Source organism: Tigriopus californicus, chromosome 6 (assembly GCF_007210705.1).
Source record: "Tigriopus californicus strain San Diego chromosome 6, Tcal_SD_v2.1, whole genome shotgun sequence".
NCBI classification, from domain to species: Eukaryota; Metazoa; Arthropoda; class Copepoda; order Harpacticoida; family Harpacticidae; genus Tigriopus; species Tigriopus californicus.
Genome location: NC_081445.1, coordinates 6,856,239 through 6,875,203, shown reverse-complemented (window position 1 = coordinate 6,875,203; position 18,965 = coordinate 6,856,239). Strand labels below are relative to the sequence as shown.

Here is an 18,965-nt window from a genome sequence, read left to right as displayed (position 1 = left end):
AACGCCATCGAAAGTTAGAATGATCAAATGAAACATTTCCTTGAGGTCTTGGAGATACTGCCATTCTTGATCAAAGAGGTTTTTTTTTACGTATGTTTCGCACGACTACAAGTCGAAATGAGTGTCCTTTTTATTTGGCTGGGTACAACAGTAACGACAAACCTTTAAAACTCTCATAAGAGCTCATAAACACCGAGCACAAAGGTTGATCCTTGTTGAAATTACTGTACGTAGAATACTTTTTATCGAGAGAAGTGGATAGAAGTTTGCCTTTTAATGCGTGGACATTGACATTCCTACACATGAGAGCACATACTTGTCAAGTTGTGTGCAAAATCCATCAGGGTTTTGTTACTGTACGACACTTAAAACGTTACCTTTTCCACGGTGTGAAGGCGGATCGTGAAAGAATGAGCTGTGGAAATTGGCTCAGTTTGCCTCACTTGGCCCACATACACATTCATCCATCCAGCCAGCCAGCCATCTAGCCATTGATCCACCACCTTGAGTCGGTGACGGGTAATGCTCTTCATTACTATGCACTCTGCATGACGAAATGAATTTCCGACCTCGTTTTGCATTGAACTTTAGTCAACACAGCTTGGATGGCTAGATGGATGGATGTTGCATCGCGTGCTATAGTGCCTCTGTACCAAAATTGTGCGTTGTGTGTGTGTGTGTGTGTGTGTGTGCGTACTTCGGACGAGATGTGGATGCGTCATTGCCTCATGAAGTCCAAGAATGAGGGAGCGAAAGTAGACAATTTATCAGTCGCAAGCTGGACATTCTCCAGTGAACATTCTCCTGCCTTCTCTCCCGTCAACCATACTTGATACGTTTCATTCAAGTTGACATCAAAAGAGAAAGAGACAAGGAAGATCCTTTCCCTTTTCCCTCTTCCCTCGTTGGTTGAGGCATTAAACTTGCGTCAATTTCTGCTCGCGTTTCTGTCATCGTTGTGATCATGGTTTCATCTCGATGAGGCACGTACGTTCGTCGACGACATCACGAGAAGAATGATTGATTTAGTTTCACTGACTGCCCCTCCAACACTTCCTCAGCTGTGACATTGTTCGTTAGATGTCCAGCGTACTACCACTAATCTCACTGCCATAGCTGACAACAAATCTTCATCCCAAGAATCTGATCGTACATTCAACTACTTGTTAAGAAATTGGGGGATCGCTGGCAATGCCATGAAACAACCTGCCAGATCTCAGTCACTTCTCGCGATAATGGTGTTGAGCGCAACCATCATACTCTCGACTTTGGTGGTTTGGTCAGATCTTCAGGAGGCAGAGGGATCCATAGTTCAATCCAATTGGGATCAAATCCAGAGTGGGAGTGATCCATTCACCTTGGCTCTAACGGGAAATGCATCCAAGCATTTCGACAATGAAATCAATCACAATGAATCTGAAGGCGAAGATCAGATCGTGTCCGAAAGCAAACTTGTGCCCTCTTGGGAAAAGACGTTCGACGTTGGAGATTCAGCCAGCTTAACCGGCAGTGAAATCGCCAATGGCAGCCAAGAAGACATTGGAGATTTACAAGAATCTGCTAGCACCTATCAAAAGACCCACCTGCTTCAACCACGGAGAAAGAGACGCCGAAAGTCCAACAAAGCCCAGTGGAAACGCAACTTCCAGCGAAGTAAGCCCCAACAGCTTTTCAATGGCAATCCCAACCGACCTTACTACCAGCAACTCAAGAAAAAGAAAAAGATCGACAAGCACGTGAACGATTTTCCCAATTGGAATACGTTTCAACCCCATCGACCCAAGACCACCAGCCTTTTCCCGGCCACAAAGGCTCCTAATCCCATGAACTTTAGATTGAACACTATCGAATCCGAGGATGACTTGCCTTCAAATGGGCGGGGATTCAATACCAAGGTGCTGAACAAGGTCACGGCCTTTCTTAACTCGTCCGAAAACGAAACGGATTCTGCTCCCCCAATCGATCGTGAGAGCTATTCTTTACCCATAGTTCATGCGGCCCTTTACGATCACAACCCTTGGAAGCCTTACACTCAGGCGCCTAGAGTGAGAACCATTGCCAAAGAGTCCAACTACTACTACGATGCTCGGCTTGTGCCTGTTGACGAAATCAGTGATCTGGATCTCAAGCCCACGCCTTCCAAATTGGCGGGACGCCAACAAAGGCGCTCATTTCGATCCCGGAGCAAAAAGAAACCGTACAAGGCCCTTGTACAAGTCTACAAATCCACCAATCGAGGATACCCGGGTCCAGTGGAATCCACCACGGATTATAACTTCGACGTGTTCCCCACCCACCAACAATTGAATGATGACGACTATTATTTCGATAACTTTGTGAAAGAATTCGCTGATGAGTTCCCAGAAAAGGAGGCTGCAACCACCCCTGTCCCACCAGTGACCTCAAAGGACGTGATTCAAAGTCGATACGAAGAGAGCATTTTGATCCCGGATGATCATGTGAAAGATATATATGAGGACTACTTCTATGTAGACGATCCAGATTATGCTCAACCGGAACCCAAACGTCCTCCTCCCCCCCCGACGACCTCTCCTTCAAGACCGCACACACATGGCCCGTATAGAGCCTTAAGGCAAACTGGTAAGTTTGCCTTTACTGGGCATTAACATCCCCTTTGATCGATGCCCTCAACTTCACATGATTTGAAGTGACTGATTTCAATTTCTGCTCTAGGTTACCCAGTCCGATATCGGAAACAGGCACCACACCCACGGAGACCCCCGGTGACACAAACGGGTTACCCCGAGTACGACCAATACCAACCCAACATACCCATCACGCCCATTCCCAACTACAGATTTCCAAAATCGGAATTCAACAAGTACTTCCCCAACAAGAGGCCCAAATCAAAGGGCCCCCGTGCCAACAAGCTGCCCCCTCGAGGATATTTGAAGCAGAAGTTTGTAAGGCCTCCCGTGGTTCATGTGGCACCCCCTACTGCTCCACCCCCCAGGCCACCTTTCTCGCAACCACCCCCTTATAACACTCCCGGACCTTATTATGATGTGACCCAAATCCCCGCCGAGCCTATCTCCTACGAAAGTGACGACGATGAATACTATCAAAGACGACCCCGACCCCAAGCCCCTGGCCCCAACGAATATCAACGCCTTCAAAAGGCGTATATGCAACTTCTGGCCCAGAACAACAAGCCCGAGGAAGAGCCTGAACCTGTGCAAGAAGATGTGGCGGAATACGATCAAGAGGAACAAGCCCATCCCAGACCAGCTTACCAAGAGGAACGTCCCGACTATTACGAAGATGACGACCGACGGCAGCGGGAGATACCTCAATACGAAGACTCCCGAGACCGAGAGCTAGTGCCGCCCGAGTATGAAGATATTTCTCATTACGACGATAAGTCACCTGAAGATATATTTGAGTATGGCGCCCAAACTGATGAAAGGAATCGAGGGCTCCAAGATCCCCGTGAATACGTTCAAAGGAATACGGCCCATTCGTTTGATGCTGGCTGGGACGAGTTCTTCAACGGTCACCGAGACAACATTGATGACGACATTGGGTCGATCAGTCAAAGCAACGAAAACTACGGAGCGCCAGAGGGAGGATCGTCTCAAGAGCAAGCCCCGAACCAGGAAGAGAATCAGCCCGAAGGCGAGCATGAAGACCGGGAGCATGCGCCCTATGACCCTCGAGACTACAGAGGCAGGGACAGAGAGGAAGGTAAGGGAGAACCTGCAGCTAGATACAGAGGGGATGACTATGACGAACCACCAGACTATGAAAGCCCCGGCCATGAAGAGTACAAGGGGAACTCACCGGACTACGAGAGAGACGAAGGAACCATCCATCCCGTTGGGGATAAGGATGTGCGCCAACGAGAAAGAGGTGACTATGCTAGATTTAAACACTTAGAGGATCAAGAAAAGATTGCAGAAGAGACACATGACAGCGACTATGACGATGATGACTATGATGAACCCGCTGGAGGCCAGCGTGTCCGTCGACCTCTGACTCCCATGAAATATGCCCATGGTGAAATGGTGGTGGAAGACTTCCCTCTGGGTAATGACATGGCGGACAGACAGTCCTCGGATCCGAATGCCCCTGGTTTTGATCAATTTTTCTCCCAAATAGAAGAGACTATTGACGACGAGATCGGGGACGACAAGGAGAAGAAACGGAGGAAGTGGAAGGCACCCTCTTATGATGGAGAGGACAGAGACAAACCCGCTGATGGGTCAGACGACAATGTGCAAGATCTGAGACCCAACCGCTACCGAGAGGTGGCCCCCGACGAGTTTGACTATCAGATGCCATCACATGAAGAGCTTCAAGAGAATTACAAAACTGAAACCTCATCCTCAGAGGTAGATCCAGTTGCTGTTCCGTGGTCTCCCCAGAAGGTCAAGATTTCCAAATGAGTATTGTCGTCGTGCCGTGTCATTCAATAAGTTTAATAGTTGCTTGGAGTTTCAAATGAAATATAAAAAACTGCTTTTAATAATGGTCAACAAGTGTTCTGTACGCACGTGTACGCAGTAGTACAACGAAGCTTCAGAAATTCTGAAATGACAATGGCGGTAAAAAAAAACTTCACCTAGTAGTGATGGACATCAACGAACGAGTAGAAAAGCAAGTCGTAGTGAATGGCAGCATTGTGGGAGCTGGATCACACCAAGTAGGTTGCATGTTCACGTCCCAACCTTCCCGTTGAGTTCTCATCTCCATAAGAGGGAGGCGCGGGACGTTTCAGCGATCCCAGAGGGTCCATGCTTTCAAAATCTTCATCATAGTAGGAGCGGCGATTCAGGGTGCCTGGTCGACTGCCTGAACTACTTGGAACCGGTTGATATTGTCGATGATAAGGCTGGCTGTGAGGACGATAATTGACGTGAGACAAGCTCGGTAGTTCCTCTTGGGCTGGACTCTCATCATCAGACATTAAAATGATGGGCCCTCCGTCAGCTAATTCGTTGTAGCCCCTAAAGGTTGTGGGATTGCTCATTGGTTCATCTAAAGGGGGATAAAGATCAGTTGGCCCTTGATTGGTTGGAGAATGAAGTTTGGGAGTAACACATCGCTGTTGGGCCAATCGTCGAATGGTGTCTGTTTGTCTTTGAACAGAGGAGGCACGACGAAATCTGGGATCATTCCGCATTCTGGCTTGAAATTCACGCTCGGCCTTGGAATGAGGTGACTCGATCTTTTTGCGAGAAGTGCAACAAGTGAAGCAATCCGACAATACCAAGCCCATCGATTGTTCAACTTCGAGATCATCGGTGATGACATTCTCATCCTTGCTCCGGCACGAGCAGCAAAGCAGAAGGCACATGCAGCATATCACCAAGAAGATTAACACGCCCCCCGCCACCAGGAACCAGAAAAACATGTGGTATTTTCCTTCCAAAACCGATTCTGGTTGGGACTCGGTGTATTCCGGGGACTCTCCTAGTGTGGTTAAATTGCCGTCCATGATGATAAATGTGCCATTAGTGACATTCAACGTGGAGAGGGACTCATCAATTTCATAGAGGAATTCATCCAACCCGTCGGCATCATTCACATCTTCGGGGTCATGATCGGGAGCCTGTCCCAATTCGTAGTACTTGTTCCAACGTGCATCGTACTGGAGCAGACGAAAATGACACCAGTCCAATGCAAAGCCCTTCTCCCTGAAAAAACGCTCCACGCTAGTCCGTTTAAAGTCTCGCGGGCAATTGGGAAAGCCTCTGAGGGGAGTCACTTCTTGTTCCAAGAACGTCATGTCCTCTGAAAAGTTGGCAGCACTGCCCAAGTGGACAACGACCCCATCTTTCAGATTGGGGTCGGCTGGGTGACGGAACCCGAAATCGACAGCTGACCCGATGGAAGTCAGATGAAGGTCATTTTGCGAGTCTGGCCACAAGTTTTGAGTGAAGATTTCCTTCAGGTTCTTGAGTCGATGCGCATCAAACATGTCTTCCATGTTCAGATTGTCCACTTTCAATTGGACGGCATTCTGACCCAATTCGCTCTCAGGATCCGTCACATTGATGGACAACTTGAGGAGACCATATTCCATGGTCATCTGGTTCTGGGCCAAGACGTCCAATTCGACGAAATCCGTCTCCTCCGGCGGGACGCCGAAAATAAACCCTGAAACGATACCGAACTCAGCATGATTACAACAACAGATAGGTTTTCCCACCACATTTCCTATGATTAACCTTGGTAACCCTCCGCTATTCGTTCACAAACAAAATAGTCATGTCTGATGACGAGGCTGAACGTCCACGATCAGGCATCACTTTAGCAAAGCATGACTATCTAGTTCGATTCTTCATCCCATGCATTTGCCTACTTGTTGAAGGATCTTTAATCGACTAATTCCTGTACATACAGTAGAGTTGCCCTTGATCTTGGGAGTGTTCTTCTTACCTGCTTTGTGGCGTTCACTGTATTTGTAATGAATCCAATTTGGCAAACTGGCTTTTCCTTGAAGACTCGGTGTATAGCGATAGACCGGCCTCTCGACACCCCCAAAGTTGCCTTCAGACCAGAAGAAGAGCGTGGGATTGAAGGCGATTCGGAAGACTCGATTTGAAGGGATAGTGGCACTTAATTGGGACCAAGTCAGGCCCGTTTGCGAATCCGTGATCAATGATTGCTGGAGGTAGGCCTCTTGGGATCTGAGGACCACAAGTAGGGCCCATGTCAGACGCCAGTCCATGGTATATTCAATCTTGTTAAGACCCGGTCACCAACCATTGAACCATTGGAGCTTTTGAAGCATTTCGTGGGACTGTTGCTTTGTCGAACGGTGGTTCCTCTCTTGGCCTCCTCTTGAGCGATAACCATGCATACTTGGCCGTGTAGCGAGCTCTCTTTTGTGATAAAGTTGGCTCGAGTTCCAGTGACCAATTTGGGAGTGAGAGGAGCCCCAATGAATGGACAGACGGACGGACGGACGAACGGACGAACGGACGAACGGACGGATGGATGGATGGATGGATAGATGATAGTTCTCCAAGCTCTCAAAGCTTTCGTCCCTCACGCGGGATGCCCCTGCTGCTCCCTTGACTACTGTACTGCTATGGTTCCTGTTCCCGTTCAGAGACAACAGATAGATACTGCTTGGCACTCACGCCAATCACCACCGACACCTCCTTCCTCCTTTTTGGGCTTCTTCTCGTTGGCCCAGTCTTTCCTCCTTTACCACTACCCCAACCATCATCATTGCCACTCTAACACCAATGTATGGGGAACCCACCCAAGAACCAAGGGTTCGTGGTTCTTGTGGAGCGTCAAAGTGGAAAGAGGGACGATGGCCAAAAAAAGGTCCACCAAACGCACGCACGCATGCACGCACGCACGAAAGCACGCACTCACTGGAATCCACCAAACAACCGGGAACAACTGGAAACAAGGGGAGGGAAAAGAAAGAATGCAAGGAGAGGAGGACGAGAAGCAAAGGCTAGGAGGCTATTCAAACTCGAATGTTTAGAGGGAGAATGATGATGAAGAAGGCGATGACAGCTCAATGTGATCAGGGAAGAACAGAGCAGCAGCGAGGCCGGGTCTTCGGTCTTGTTTCACATCCTTTTCCTGACAGACACTCTCTCTGATGGTGGGTGGGTGGGTGGAAGAAAACGAGCCAGAGTCAAGCCCGCCCCTTTCTCGTGAATGAAATCGCGCCGTGGAACCAATTCCGAGGGTTGACACGTTCTCCAACTTAACTTGGCAATGGAAAGTGGTACGAGTATGTTCACACCAGTTTGCACTCGCCAAAAGTGGTCCCCATGGACTGTAAAACTAAAATTATAGGAACAAAATGGGACGGTGACGTAATCCAACATAATGTCGTGCACATTTTGTTACAACCGAGACTAAATGGACAAACTAAATTGGAAAAATATGCATCAACATGACATCGATCAATTGCAATGTATACGTGAGCCTATTTGGCAACATTTGCACTGGTTGTCGGCACAGAGTAAATCCTAACTTGCTTCGTAACTTTTGGTTTCTTTTCAAAGTTTTATAGTTCAGTCTCCCGTGGACAATCAAAGCCATTTAAAGAAGATTTTATTAGCTCTAAGACAATATTTACCTGATTTTGAAATAGAACCTTCTCTGTTGATGTTATCTATTGCGTCTGTCCTGGGACATTGAAAATTGTGCTTCACTTCAAGCTGGAACAAGTTGGAACATTGCCAGGCCAAGTTTCGTCGTCCTCTCCGTTGCTTGTCAGAAAATGATTAAAAGTGTTACGAGGCCAGGTTCGTTCGTTCACTGGTCTTTCCATTTTCCATAAATGAAAATATGCGAAAAATGTTTGAAAAGGATTTCATTTACCAAAAAAATTATAATGTTCAATCTTTGACAAAATTTCTAAAACAGGGAGGAGATAAATAGCGACATGCATACATCGTCCTCGAAAAGCAAGGAAAATGGAGAAATGCCGCATGAATTGAACGGAACAGTGTGCCTTTGAAATCAACGCAACCTATTATTTCAAAAACAACTTTTTGATTTTAGTTTAGGAGGCAAACTTGACTTATTAAGTCTAGCAAAGAGAGCCAAGACATTTCCAACACTAAACCTGACCATTGGCCATAAGGTGCCCAATTCCCCTACCGGATTTTCAAATGGACTGCATTGCTCTGACGGACTCGAGAAAGTTCCACGCATGGGCATATTGAATACCTTAATTCGAGTGTCCCCAGTGCATGACGCTCGTCCCCCCCCACCACCACCACGCTCGCTCCCGAGAGTCATGAGTGTACGTACACTGTGCATATCAAGCATGGCTGGCATTATCGAGGACCACTGTAGTACAATAATACTGTGCTAAGAACTTGAATAGAAGGCACTTACGAGCCCACGCCATGTCAATATCACTCGGTTAGAATGGACAGAGAGCATGGTTGGCCCTTAGGACAAAGCAGGGGACCAGGCCACCAATGGAATTAGCTCGAATCGAGCCTCGGTCCTTGGAGCAAGGGAAACGTTCCATTCCAATTGTATTATGTGCTCTACTAAACGACACATGTCAGTCGATAGATTTGAATAGACACAAGTCAAGGCAGTGATCTTGGATATCAGCCTTTACACAAGGGACTAGTAATGGTGGGATTGCGTGCACACAAGCGCTCCAGTGACCATTGTGTTGAGTGAAAAGTAAGAATAGAGGATCTTTAGTTGTTCAAACTCTCTCTCGGGCAGATCCTCGTCATCATCACCATCATCATCATCAACATGAGCGAGTTGACTGATGATCAGATCGACGACATGAAGGATGCATTTTCCATGTTCAAGAAGAAGTCCAACTCGGACACGATCAATATCAAGGATCTTCGAGCTGTCATGCTCTCGATCGGCTTGAATCCCAAAGATGAAGAAATCGCTCAAATGGAAAAAGAGGTAAGTGTGTAGTACTGTATGTAGTAGTAGGAATACTAGTAGTCGTGTATTTATGCATGCAACAAGGTAAAAGACATTCGACATCAAAGAGGATCGAGAAGAGGAGCTTGCCAAGAAGTGGAACGCAGAACCATTGAGTGTTCAATGCGTAATGCGTAATGGATTAATGGATAGAAACGACTTCAGATACCTAAAGTCAAGCTGAATTGAAGCTTGGGCATTTTCTCATTCCAGAAAGAAGGCGAGATTGATTTCCCCGAATTTTGCGCCCTCATTCGCGAGTATCAAAAACAAGCCATCAATAGTAAGGTAAAAAATAAATGTAACGCCAATCATCAGATATATACCTATATAATTAGCATAAAAGCCAGCTGGCAAGTGCAATAATGCCTTGAACGGAGGCTATTTGTGGGACGAATGTGTGCAGTTCAATTTTTAAGGAAGAGATAATTTGAAGGACCAGTGTTTTATTTCAAACAACTCATTCATTTTTACTCCGAGAGGTGATGTGCATAATAGAACAACATTATTCAATGTCAAGAAAACGAATTTTTGGTCGATCATGATAAAGATAGCTTTCTCTCATCAACGCCAAAAACAACACAGATTATCATCTTGGCAACTTTAAAAGTCACACAGAGGCGGAAGAATGTGCAGCTTGGCAAGAATGAAATTACCATGATTAATGAGCATTAAAACTGTCAACCGCCAAAGAACGTTAACTCTAGTGGGTTGGTGGAAGAGGACGAAACTGCTCAGTTAAGCCCATTGCAACTTGGAAAGGAACTTGAACAAAAATAACCTTTTTTATCACCTTGGCATCATACTGTACATGTACGATGTTTCCGGAAAAGGAACCTTCGTGAAGCTGTAGATGCTTTCAAGATCTTCACATACCTTGATCAAGTTACGGTTTATGTTGGATATCCAAATGTAAATAACTACACATGAATGTATCAAGAATTACCATGTGCTATGCCCTCAAACATAGATTTCTAGACACTGGATGTCGGACGACCGACCACTCGGCTGATAAAACAATACAATGAATGGTGTCCTGGGAATTGATTACAAACCGGTTTATTGTACTGTTTAGCCAACCGAGTGGTCGGTCGTCCGACATCCAGCGTCTAGAAATCTATGGCTCAAAGCATCGTAGGATAAAAGTGAACTGAGTCGAGATCCCAACTAAGCATCAGATGTCCTCAAAGGTTGCCGCCCTCGTCGTCATCATCATCGTCATCATCATCATCCAGGAACTAGATTTAATTTCGTCGCTAAAAACTCTGCCTTCCCCTGGAGAGAGACTCAAGGGAGCACTAATGAGTTTCCAGCTTGTTTGGTTGGGCAATGGAGTGACTCTTTAATGTCTGAGAGGGATTCGCCCCAATTTGCATAATGGTTGTGATTTAACCCAATTCAGAAGGAATTCAGAACGAATCTCGTCGTCTTGCAGGATGAGTTAAAAGAGGCCTTCCGGGTGTTCGATCAACAAGGCAAAGGCTATTTAACCAAGGAGGAACTGGAAACCGTGATGCGAAACTACAAGGACGGTCTCTCGGACAAGCAATTTGACTTGGTCATGGAAAAGGCTCAATTCGACACGGAAGGCCATTTGTCTTTAGATAATTTCTTGAAGCTGATTTTCAATGAATAAAACCATGTTCTGCCCTTCAACTAGAAAACGGAAACAGAAGGAGAAAGACAACAAGAAAGCTCTCTGACGGTTTAGCTCTGAGCAATCGATAACGGTTGTTGTTATAATATTTAATTTTCTTGGGTTCAGCACGGTAGGTTGAGAAAGTTGGCTTTTTACGTCATCAAGGTAGGTAGTAGTAGCACACTCGAGTCCATGAAGGCCACGAGTACATTAAGGGCATGCACTGAAAATATTGGAGTGGCCTTTATTTGTCTATCTGGGACGGATTCATCAGCTATCGGCCATGATCCAAGCCGAGAGATTAGTGTAATCCTGTTGCAATATGCCCGAAGTCACATTCAGTCCGTTCGAGCAGCTCTTTGACCGAGGCCTGACCAAGGCCCTGGTGAATATCTTTGTCAGATTAGATCCGTGCGATTACGATGCGTGCGTGCAAGTTTGCCATTCCTGGCGAGCCTTCATCGCCAAGCACCTCGTGTGTCATCCCAAGCGAAAATGGGATCTCATCCATCGGAAGCTACCCTACGAATGGCTGCACACACCCCCGGTGTGTTATCAATCGGCCATTGCCAAGACCCTGGCGCCTCCACTTCGCATTTATATGGACAGAAAAGAGATCTTGCTGACCACCATCGACTCGATCTTGGTATGGAATCGAAAGAGCAAGGTGTTTCGGGGAGAATTTGGGCCCCAGATCCGTGGGGCCAATCACGTCATGATTCGAGGGATCGGCATGGACCCCCAAATCATTGTGACCATTCACAGTCACACCTCGTACTTGGTGGTTTGGGATAGGGTCAACTATCGAATGCTCCAAGAGGTCCAATGCATAGGTAATGAAGGCATCGAATCCCAGGCTCAATGGATTCACGTCGTGGATAAAGGAGTTTTAGTTTGGCTTTTGGACGGAAGCATCATCATCTTCGCCATCCAAAAGGACGGTCATCTCAGACGAAGGGCGTCAATGAATGGACATATTCAAGGTAACCTATCTACACGTGTTACATTTCGACCTTCCCGTTTATTTTGCATTCGTCAACATTGGCTGTACGCACAGTTCGTAGAGGGAAACTTCCCACTGCCACAGATACTTGTGTAATTGATTTCATACTAAGAAAAACCAAATTCATGTTCAAACCAACAAGGTTCGGTTCGGTCGACTTCGACATAGAGAGGCTGAAAAAAAAAGCGGCGGTGACTCAATCACTCCTGAGTGGGCGTATTTTTGTCAGCCAAGATTTATTCTCTTACTTGTCAGGCAATTGTGACGCAGCGGTGGACGGCAACTATCTCCTAACGGCCTCGGCGGATAGCAAAGTCAATCTGTGGAACTGGTCCCAAGCCAAGTTATGTTGGTCCAACTCGAGGTCTCAAGCCCGTTACAAGAAATCCCGACTTTCGGACACCCGAGCAGTTGTGGCTGGCTCGTACGACGAAGATGGATACCTTCAGATCTACGACCGCCTCACCGGCGACCTAATGCACGAGATGGTCTTGCTGGAAAGCCGGGGTGTTCAAGACATCTTTGCCACTCGGGACAAAATCATTGCCTTGCTCAGCATTCGACATAAATTGCTGCGAAGCAAAGTGCTGGTCTTGGACGCCAACACTGGCGACCACGTGGCTGAGCAGACTTTCGTGGACGTGATCGCGATGAATATCGTTTGCCAACGCGTCTTAGTGTGCTTGAACAATCAGGCGGGCGATTTTCGGTCCCGAATCTCCATCTTCGACACGGATCTGGCGAGTGGGATGTTCAACGTGGAACGCGTGGTGTACCAGTACGCCCACAGCTATTGGAAATTGCCCATCAGAATCGATGACTCCAGCATCGTGCACACCTCGGAGGAGAAGTCGGATTTGTTCATCCGTGATTTCGACACGTTTTTCACTCAATTCGACTCTCGATCCCTGACCCAAGTGGAGCGACGTCGGATTAATGACTCTTCGTTCTGCTTCCGACTCCGGCAGATTCTCTTCAAAAAGCTGTGTTCAAAATGTACCATTATGTAGCAAGCCAGAGATCGGCAAGCACACCACCCCGACAGACTCAGTCGCAGACGCAGAAAGAGAGAGACCAACAAAGATGGAACGAAATGGAACGAATGATTTGTGGCTCTCATTTTGGAGGAAAACATCTGGAATCGAGGCATTGGCTCGTCGATCCGTCTTCTCAGATTGAATTGATTCACAAGCCGAGGATCAAAACATCTATCAAGCGGTTGGTCCGCAATGTCAGAGGGTCTCAGAATATAATAATAAGTCTTGATAAAAGAACGAAAAGTTTTCGTTTTGTTTTTTGCTACAGACCCAGAAATGCCCTCTGTCTCCGATCTCAACAAAAAAAAAACAGTTGCTTTACTCTCTACAAAATTTGTAAATCAATAGCGATAGCTCAGATTGAAGGGATAATCTGCAATTCAGATGTAAGTAAGTCAGTTCTTGCGGACGATCACCACAAGTCGATGTTTAGGGGCGCTATGTATTGTATGTAGAGAGAGAGAGGGAGGGTCCTCCTGTTCCAGAGGCCTTGTTGTTCTGAAAATAACAATCCACACGGGCGGCGAAGACTATGGACTAAGGCAAGTGTTAGAAAAATGTCTTGTGCTCACGCCCGAAATTGTCTTCTGTAAAAAATACTTGCTGTTTTCACCAGAGGGCATGGACGGCATGGACTCATCGAATGCATGCGTCCAAGTCAGATGTGTGAACTTCCGCAGGTATATTTTAATATCTGATGAAAACATGCTGCTTTCATAATATTTTTCAGGCCGTGAAAGTAAAATGCTTTTGAATTGCTTAAACGTTTCAAAAATCTTAATTGAAATGCTGATTAACTGGGTTTTAATCTCCATGGCCAATTGAAAACATCCTCAAGTTGAAATTATCAACATGTGATTGACCGTCACAATTGAGATAACCCTCAAGGCCTCGGCTGATAAGGCTCTCTTTGCCCATCTGTAATTCATATCTCCAATCCAATAAAATGAAGGCCTCTATGTTTTGATTGATTTTACGTACGCTCGTCCAAAATGGCGAATGCGGATTCCGTTTCCATTTCAAGTTTCCCACCGAAAGAGCTCGTAGTGGATTGGGAACCTGACGATCAGATCGTGTTCAGTGGGGATTTCCGGAGCTTCATCAAATCCGAACTGACCATCAAGAATCGTAGCCTTTGCTCGCTTCTTTTCAAGATCAAGACCACCAGTCCAAACCGCTATTTGGTGTCCCCCCACAAAGGAAGGATTGAGCCGAAGAGATATATGGTCATTACCATTACACTCCTCCCTTTCCTTTACAAACCCGAAAGGACTTATGGGGATAAATTCTTGATTCAGGTAATCAATTCCTTTCATTCATTCATTGGTTTATGTACTGGATCGAAATGTGTTCAGAGTTCAGACACGCCGTTGCCGAAAAACATGCTCTGGGCTTACAGACCGAAGGAAGGCTCAACTACGGAACCCATTGGGTCTAAGCTCAGCCATTTTAACCACATAAAACCGTGTTCTTTCTTACCCTACAGATATGCAAGGAATCCTTACGTAACGAGCAATGCGCCAAGCATAACTTTTGGTCAATGATACCCGAACATGAGGTGCTCCAAAAGAAGATCCGCTGCAATCTTCAATTCTCGGTCGACTCTCCAACTGACTCGGAGGACGAAAACTTTCCCTTCATGCCCGATACTGCCACTGCCACGCCTGCAATTCTCGTGTCTTTGCCGAATGGGCGAATTATTAATCCCTTTGACCAAGAACTGGCCTCAAGGCGCAAGGGAATGATTAAACCATCGACACCCATTCCGGCTCACCAAGAACAACCAGAGAACATCAACCCCACGATTCAGTCACAGGAGGTGCTCATCAACGGAAATCCACCACTTCAACAATGCTTGGTTCAGACAATCCAGGAGTCCAATGCGCAGGAATGGAAAGACTTTCTTATGGTGGGAGTGGTAGTGGCTATTTTTGCATTAGGAATAATTTTGGGCAAAGGATCTTATCTTTTGGATTTGTAAACTCATTTTACCTATCACAGTAAATGATATAAATTTAGTACGAAATGTTAATCCCTTTGACGTAGGCGTTCACTAGAGACTCCACCTTTTCGGGTTGCAATCGATTGGAATGGCTAGAGAATATCTTCTCCACGCTTTTCTTCAGAACAAACTTATAGTCTGCTTTCGAGATAGTTCCGCGCTCATGGAAGGGCTTGAGATATTTTTTGACCACCAACGAAATTTCTGTAAGTTTTTGGGTCTTCCTCTCCAGCGAAGAACTAGAGGAGAAAGGGGCGGAGCGGGACGAATTTTCAGCTGAGGAGGAGGAAGAGGAGACAGAAGAGGAGGAGAGAGAAGAAGTTGAAGGTCTGGACACACTGGGCTCATACGATCTCTTGGTGGGATCAAAAGTTACGGCATCTTGTTCAAGTTTGATTTTCTTACTCTCCATCTGCGAGAAGTCCTTCGACTCTGAGTGATAAGCAGAAGATCGCTTGGAAACGATGCGCGTCAAATCCTTGGATTCTCCAGTATTGGTCTCGTGAGAGTTCTTCTTGTCTTTGATTGACGTGGAAAGGGATTTGATAGACTGACTCGTATGCTCCTTGATCCTAGCTAGCTTAGACAGGGTCTCTTTGGGAGATGCTATCGTTACCGCGCTAGAAGAGCTCGTTTTACGATAAGGGGGTCGGGATATGGGCGGTGATTTACATTTCTCTAAAGGGGCTTGTTCTATCCCTTCAGGTTTCGTATAAACTTCTTTCAATTTCGTGGACACAGTCTGGGAGCCATGGGTATTCAAGGTGGCAGCTTGGGAAGCCATAATACTTCCCAAAAGATCCATGGTCGAGCTACTAGAGGCCTCTGGTGTCTTGGGCGGTGCTTTTTGGGACATCTCGAGGATCTTGGCCGCTCTCGAGTGAGTCATGTCGGGATGGCGTGGACGGACCCCACTACTAGTACTCGGCTGGGGATTTTCTGGGAAGTAAATTGACTCATCGCCGCAAAAGTCCAAATCATTCTTTCTCCCGAAGAGCGACAGCGGGGCAGTTGTTCCCTCGGCTCTGTCTTCAGTTGCATCCGGTTTTCTTCTTTGGCTACTCTTGCCTTTCCCTTTACCCTTACCTTTCGTTTTACGACTCGAGGAGGTCTTCTTGCGACGGGTGGTGGTAGAGCTTCTTTTCTTCTTGGAGCTGGATGCGGATGCGGTCGTGGTCGTTGTTTTTCTTTTCCTCCTCTTTTTGGGGGTTCGTTTGGTCGTCTTACGTTTGGTTTGAGCCTTTTTCCTGCGGATCTGTTGCACGCGCTTTTGAATGCGTTCCGTTTCCACCGTCCTGGGAACCACGAAACTGGAATCCAATTCCCGTCGCCAAGATTCGTCCAAATCGCCATCCTCGACGACGAAACTATCATCCGTATCGCGGAATTCGTCAAAACGGGGCGGCGTGGGCAATCGGGTCCGGGACACCGGGGCACGTCCAATACCGGCCTTTTGACACGTCGGGCAGAACCAGCGGCCTTGAGGTATGCGGGCCAACGGGGGTTCTAAACACACCATATGATAGCCCAAATCACACCCATCGCACAACAAGAGCGTGTGGGCATTTTCACCCGAGCCGCAGAACTCGCAAAAACACGTGTCGTCGAAGTAGTTGCCAGCCACATCTTGGGGCGTGAGCTCGACCGTGGAGCGTTTCTGGACTTTATGGACCCGTACCTTCTGCCCCGCCTGCCAGATTTGGATCCGCCGCATGTTCCGTCGATCAATGGGACACGTGGACACGTTTTCCGACCATTCGATCAGGCATTCGGCGCAGTAACGATGCTCACAAGCATCAGGCACGCCAATCTCTTGGCCTTTCAGCTTCAAAAGACAGATGGAACAACATTCCGTCTGACCAGTGTCATCCGAGGACGAGGAGCCGTCGGCCTCCGGCTGAGCGCCCGTACCCGCCAGACCCGAGGAGGGGCCGGGGCGTGGCTCAGCCTCGTCGGCTTCATTTTCCGACGACGACACGATGGCCTTCTTCCGGGCTTGGGCCCGCTTTGCCCGTCGAGCCACAATGGGCGAACCCGGGTCCGAAGACTCGCTGGAAGAGGGCCTCAGCCCGGCCGGTGGCTGAGGACGTGGTGGCCGTCGAGTCCGGGGTGGAGGTCGCGTTCGCATGGGCGTGTCATGGAAATCCGATGCGTCGGAGCTGAATCCACCCGCTAAATCCGATAGTGTTCCATCCTCCTCGTCTTCGTCGTCCTCGTCTTCCTCTAGGCTTTCTTCCATATCCTCGTCATCATCATCGGAGCTCATCAAGGTCGAATCCACGGAAGAGGTATCACCATCATCATCGTCGTCGTCAAAATCCGATGACCAAGACATGCTGGCGATCGGGCGAGATCAATCCGGACGGGCTTGAACCTGAATCTTGGCAATTTGCCCTGCTGTTTCAAATAAGGTGAACCGAACTTGTGATGATCGGGGCCACGGCCACCACCACATGGACGGACAGGGCTTCCAGATGATTGACGGAAGAAAACGCCGGAAATGCGCAATAATTGGCAAATGGTTATTCAACTTAACCATAAAACCATTTCAAGATTCCTTGATCGTCAATAAGAAGGTGAAAAGGGAAAAAGGTTTACTTTGAAACCATTTTTCAGCAATTTTCTTTACAAACTTCCCTAATTTCAGACGGTATAATTTGAAGATTAATAGGAAAATACATTTGAGATTGATGTTTTAAGTATTATGATCTGGTTGATTACAAGTACATGGGAAATTTTAGAGAATTACTTGAAAAATGGTATTTTCCAACAATTTACCCTTCTTCGATGCAACTTAATCCATTAAGCTACGTATTATTAACGCCATTGTTACAAGTGTGAGGATGTTGCGGCACAGCCCAAAACGTTGTTCACATTTTCTCCACCAAAATAACAGTAAAAGCGCAAAAGTCGCGCGGAATAGTAAGATATGGCGACTCTGTTGGAAGTACAAAACTGAAAAGGCTTGCCAGTTAGTCAGCGGTAGTCAGCGGGTATTGGAGGCCAGATTTTAGCTGCAGGGAAGCCATTTATAAGCCATTATCCCGGATTACAACATGCAACCACTTTTCTTTAAAATAAAATGGAGCATGTGGAGGGTTGCAGAACTAGGGTCCAGTAATCCATCGATGAATATTTTGATGGTTTGATGAGCAAAAATATCTAAAACCGTGTGAATGACTTATTGAACCAATTCTTGTCTAAATATTAATAGTTGAAGCTAACAAGCATCGAATAACTAGTTGGCATAAGCCAGTCACTAAGTGTGATGTTAATAAGATTCACTTGATGGTAGGACAGTATAACAAAATTACACATGTAATTCGTTCCTATTTTCGAGAATGGAACTGTAATCCCATTGTACTTAAAGGTGGTGTAATTTTAACGACCTAAAGACCCAAACGTATTGGTTACTCGTTTCCTTTATCAATCTCCAAAGCGAGCTTTGATTTTTTTCGTTTTTTGTCCTAAAAACGGAAGGAGCTTTGAAGCTTTAGCGGGAAACATCCCTTTAGCACAAAGTAAATATAACTTTTTGGCAAAGTGGACCATTAGGCATGTTTTGGGAAAAACAACATATTCGAAATATCGATCTTACTTATCAGGACTGCCAAAGTATGTCCATGATGCGATAACAGATCTAAAACACTGGCCATTTTGAGTTTAGGAGAAGGAAGTGAAACCAGTAACGCCATTCCATTGTAGGACAAGGAATGGTTGACCAATGAATAACTCAATTCGGCCAAAGCAGCTATAACTGCAAAACGTTTCTTTTATTATGAGCAGGTTCCTTCCTGCTTGAGGGGCAAATTAAGGGTCTTCGATTCATTTTTTAATCTACTGATTTTCACTATCAGCCTATTTTGACCGCTTCAT

At 46.5% G+C, this 18,965-nt stretch overlaps 6 protein-coding genes across 8 annotated transcripts; 4 read left to right on the top strand and 2 right to left on the bottom strand.

Moving 5' to 3' along the window:
- The first annotated feature begins 641 nt into the window (after positions 1–641).
- LOC131881621 (uncharacterized) lies at positions 642–4,515 on the top strand. Of its 3 annotated transcripts, none has more exons than XM_059228537.1 (3): positions 642–2,601; positions 2,695–3,705; positions 4,120–4,515. In XM_059228537.1, the coding sequence occupies exons 1-3, from the start codon at positions 1,197–1,199 to the stop codon at positions 4,404–4,406; spliced, it is 2,703 nt and encodes a 900-aa protein (XP_059084520.1). In that variant the 5' UTR covers positions 642–1,196; the 3' UTR covers positions 4,407–4,515. The 3 variants fall into 3 exon arrangements, with proteins under 3 accessions (XP_059084520.1, XP_059084519.1, XP_059084518.1); XM_059228536.1 differs by having other exon boundaries at positions 643–2,601; positions 2,695–4,047; XM_059228535.1 differs by having other exon boundaries at positions 644–2,601; positions 2,695–4,515.
- Positions 4,419–8,192, bottom strand: LOC131881624 (uncharacterized). Its single transcript, XM_059228539.1, has 3 exons — positions 8,075–8,192; positions 6,403–7,776; positions 4,419–6,120 (listed from the first exon to the last, which is right to left on the bottom strand). The coding sequence occupies exons 2-3, from the start codon at positions 6,692–6,694 to the stop codon at positions 4,655–4,657; spliced, it is 1,758 nt and encodes a 585-aa protein (XP_059084522.1). The 5' UTR covers positions 6,695–7,776; positions 8,075–8,192; the 3' UTR covers positions 4,419–4,654.
- Positions 8,193–8,773: 581 nt separating this feature from the next.
- LOC131881626 (uncharacterized) lies at positions 8,774–11,066 on the top strand. The gene is made up of 3 exons (XM_059228541.1): positions 8,774–9,387; positions 9,622–9,696; positions 10,844–11,066. The coding sequence occupies exons 1-3, from the start codon at positions 9,223–9,225 to the stop codon at positions 11,042–11,044; spliced, it is 441 nt and encodes a 146-aa protein (XP_059084524.1). The 5' UTR covers positions 8,774–9,222; the 3' UTR covers positions 11,045–11,066.
- A 270-nt stretch (positions 11,067–11,336) lies between these two features.
- Positions 11,337–15,105, top strand: LOC131881625 (uncharacterized). The gene is made up of 3 exons (XM_059228540.1): positions 11,337–12,030; positions 12,306–14,385; positions 14,574–15,105. Exons 1-2 carry the CDS (start codon positions 11,370–11,372, stop codon positions 13,058–13,060), a joined length of 1,416 nt encoding a protein of 471 aa, XP_059084523.1. The 5' UTR covers positions 11,337–11,369; the 3' UTR covers positions 13,061–14,385; positions 14,574–15,105.
- On the top strand, positions 14,080–15,068 carry LOC131882473 (vesicle-associated membrane protein-associated protein B-like). The gene is made up of 2 exons (XM_059229619.1): positions 14,080–14,385; positions 14,574–15,068. The coding sequence occupies exons 1-2, from the start codon at positions 14,080–14,082 to the stop codon at positions 15,066–15,068; spliced, it is 801 nt and encodes a 266-aa protein (XP_059085602.1).
- Positions 15,043–17,552, bottom strand: LOC131881622 (PHD and RING finger domain-containing protein 1-like). The gene has a single exon (XM_059228538.1). It carries the CDS (start codon positions 17,422–17,424, stop codon positions 15,103–15,105), a length of 2,322 nt encoding a protein of 773 aa, XP_059084521.1. The 5' UTR covers positions 17,425–17,552; the 3' UTR covers positions 15,043–15,102.
- Positions 17,553–18,965: the final 1,413 nt, after the last annotated feature.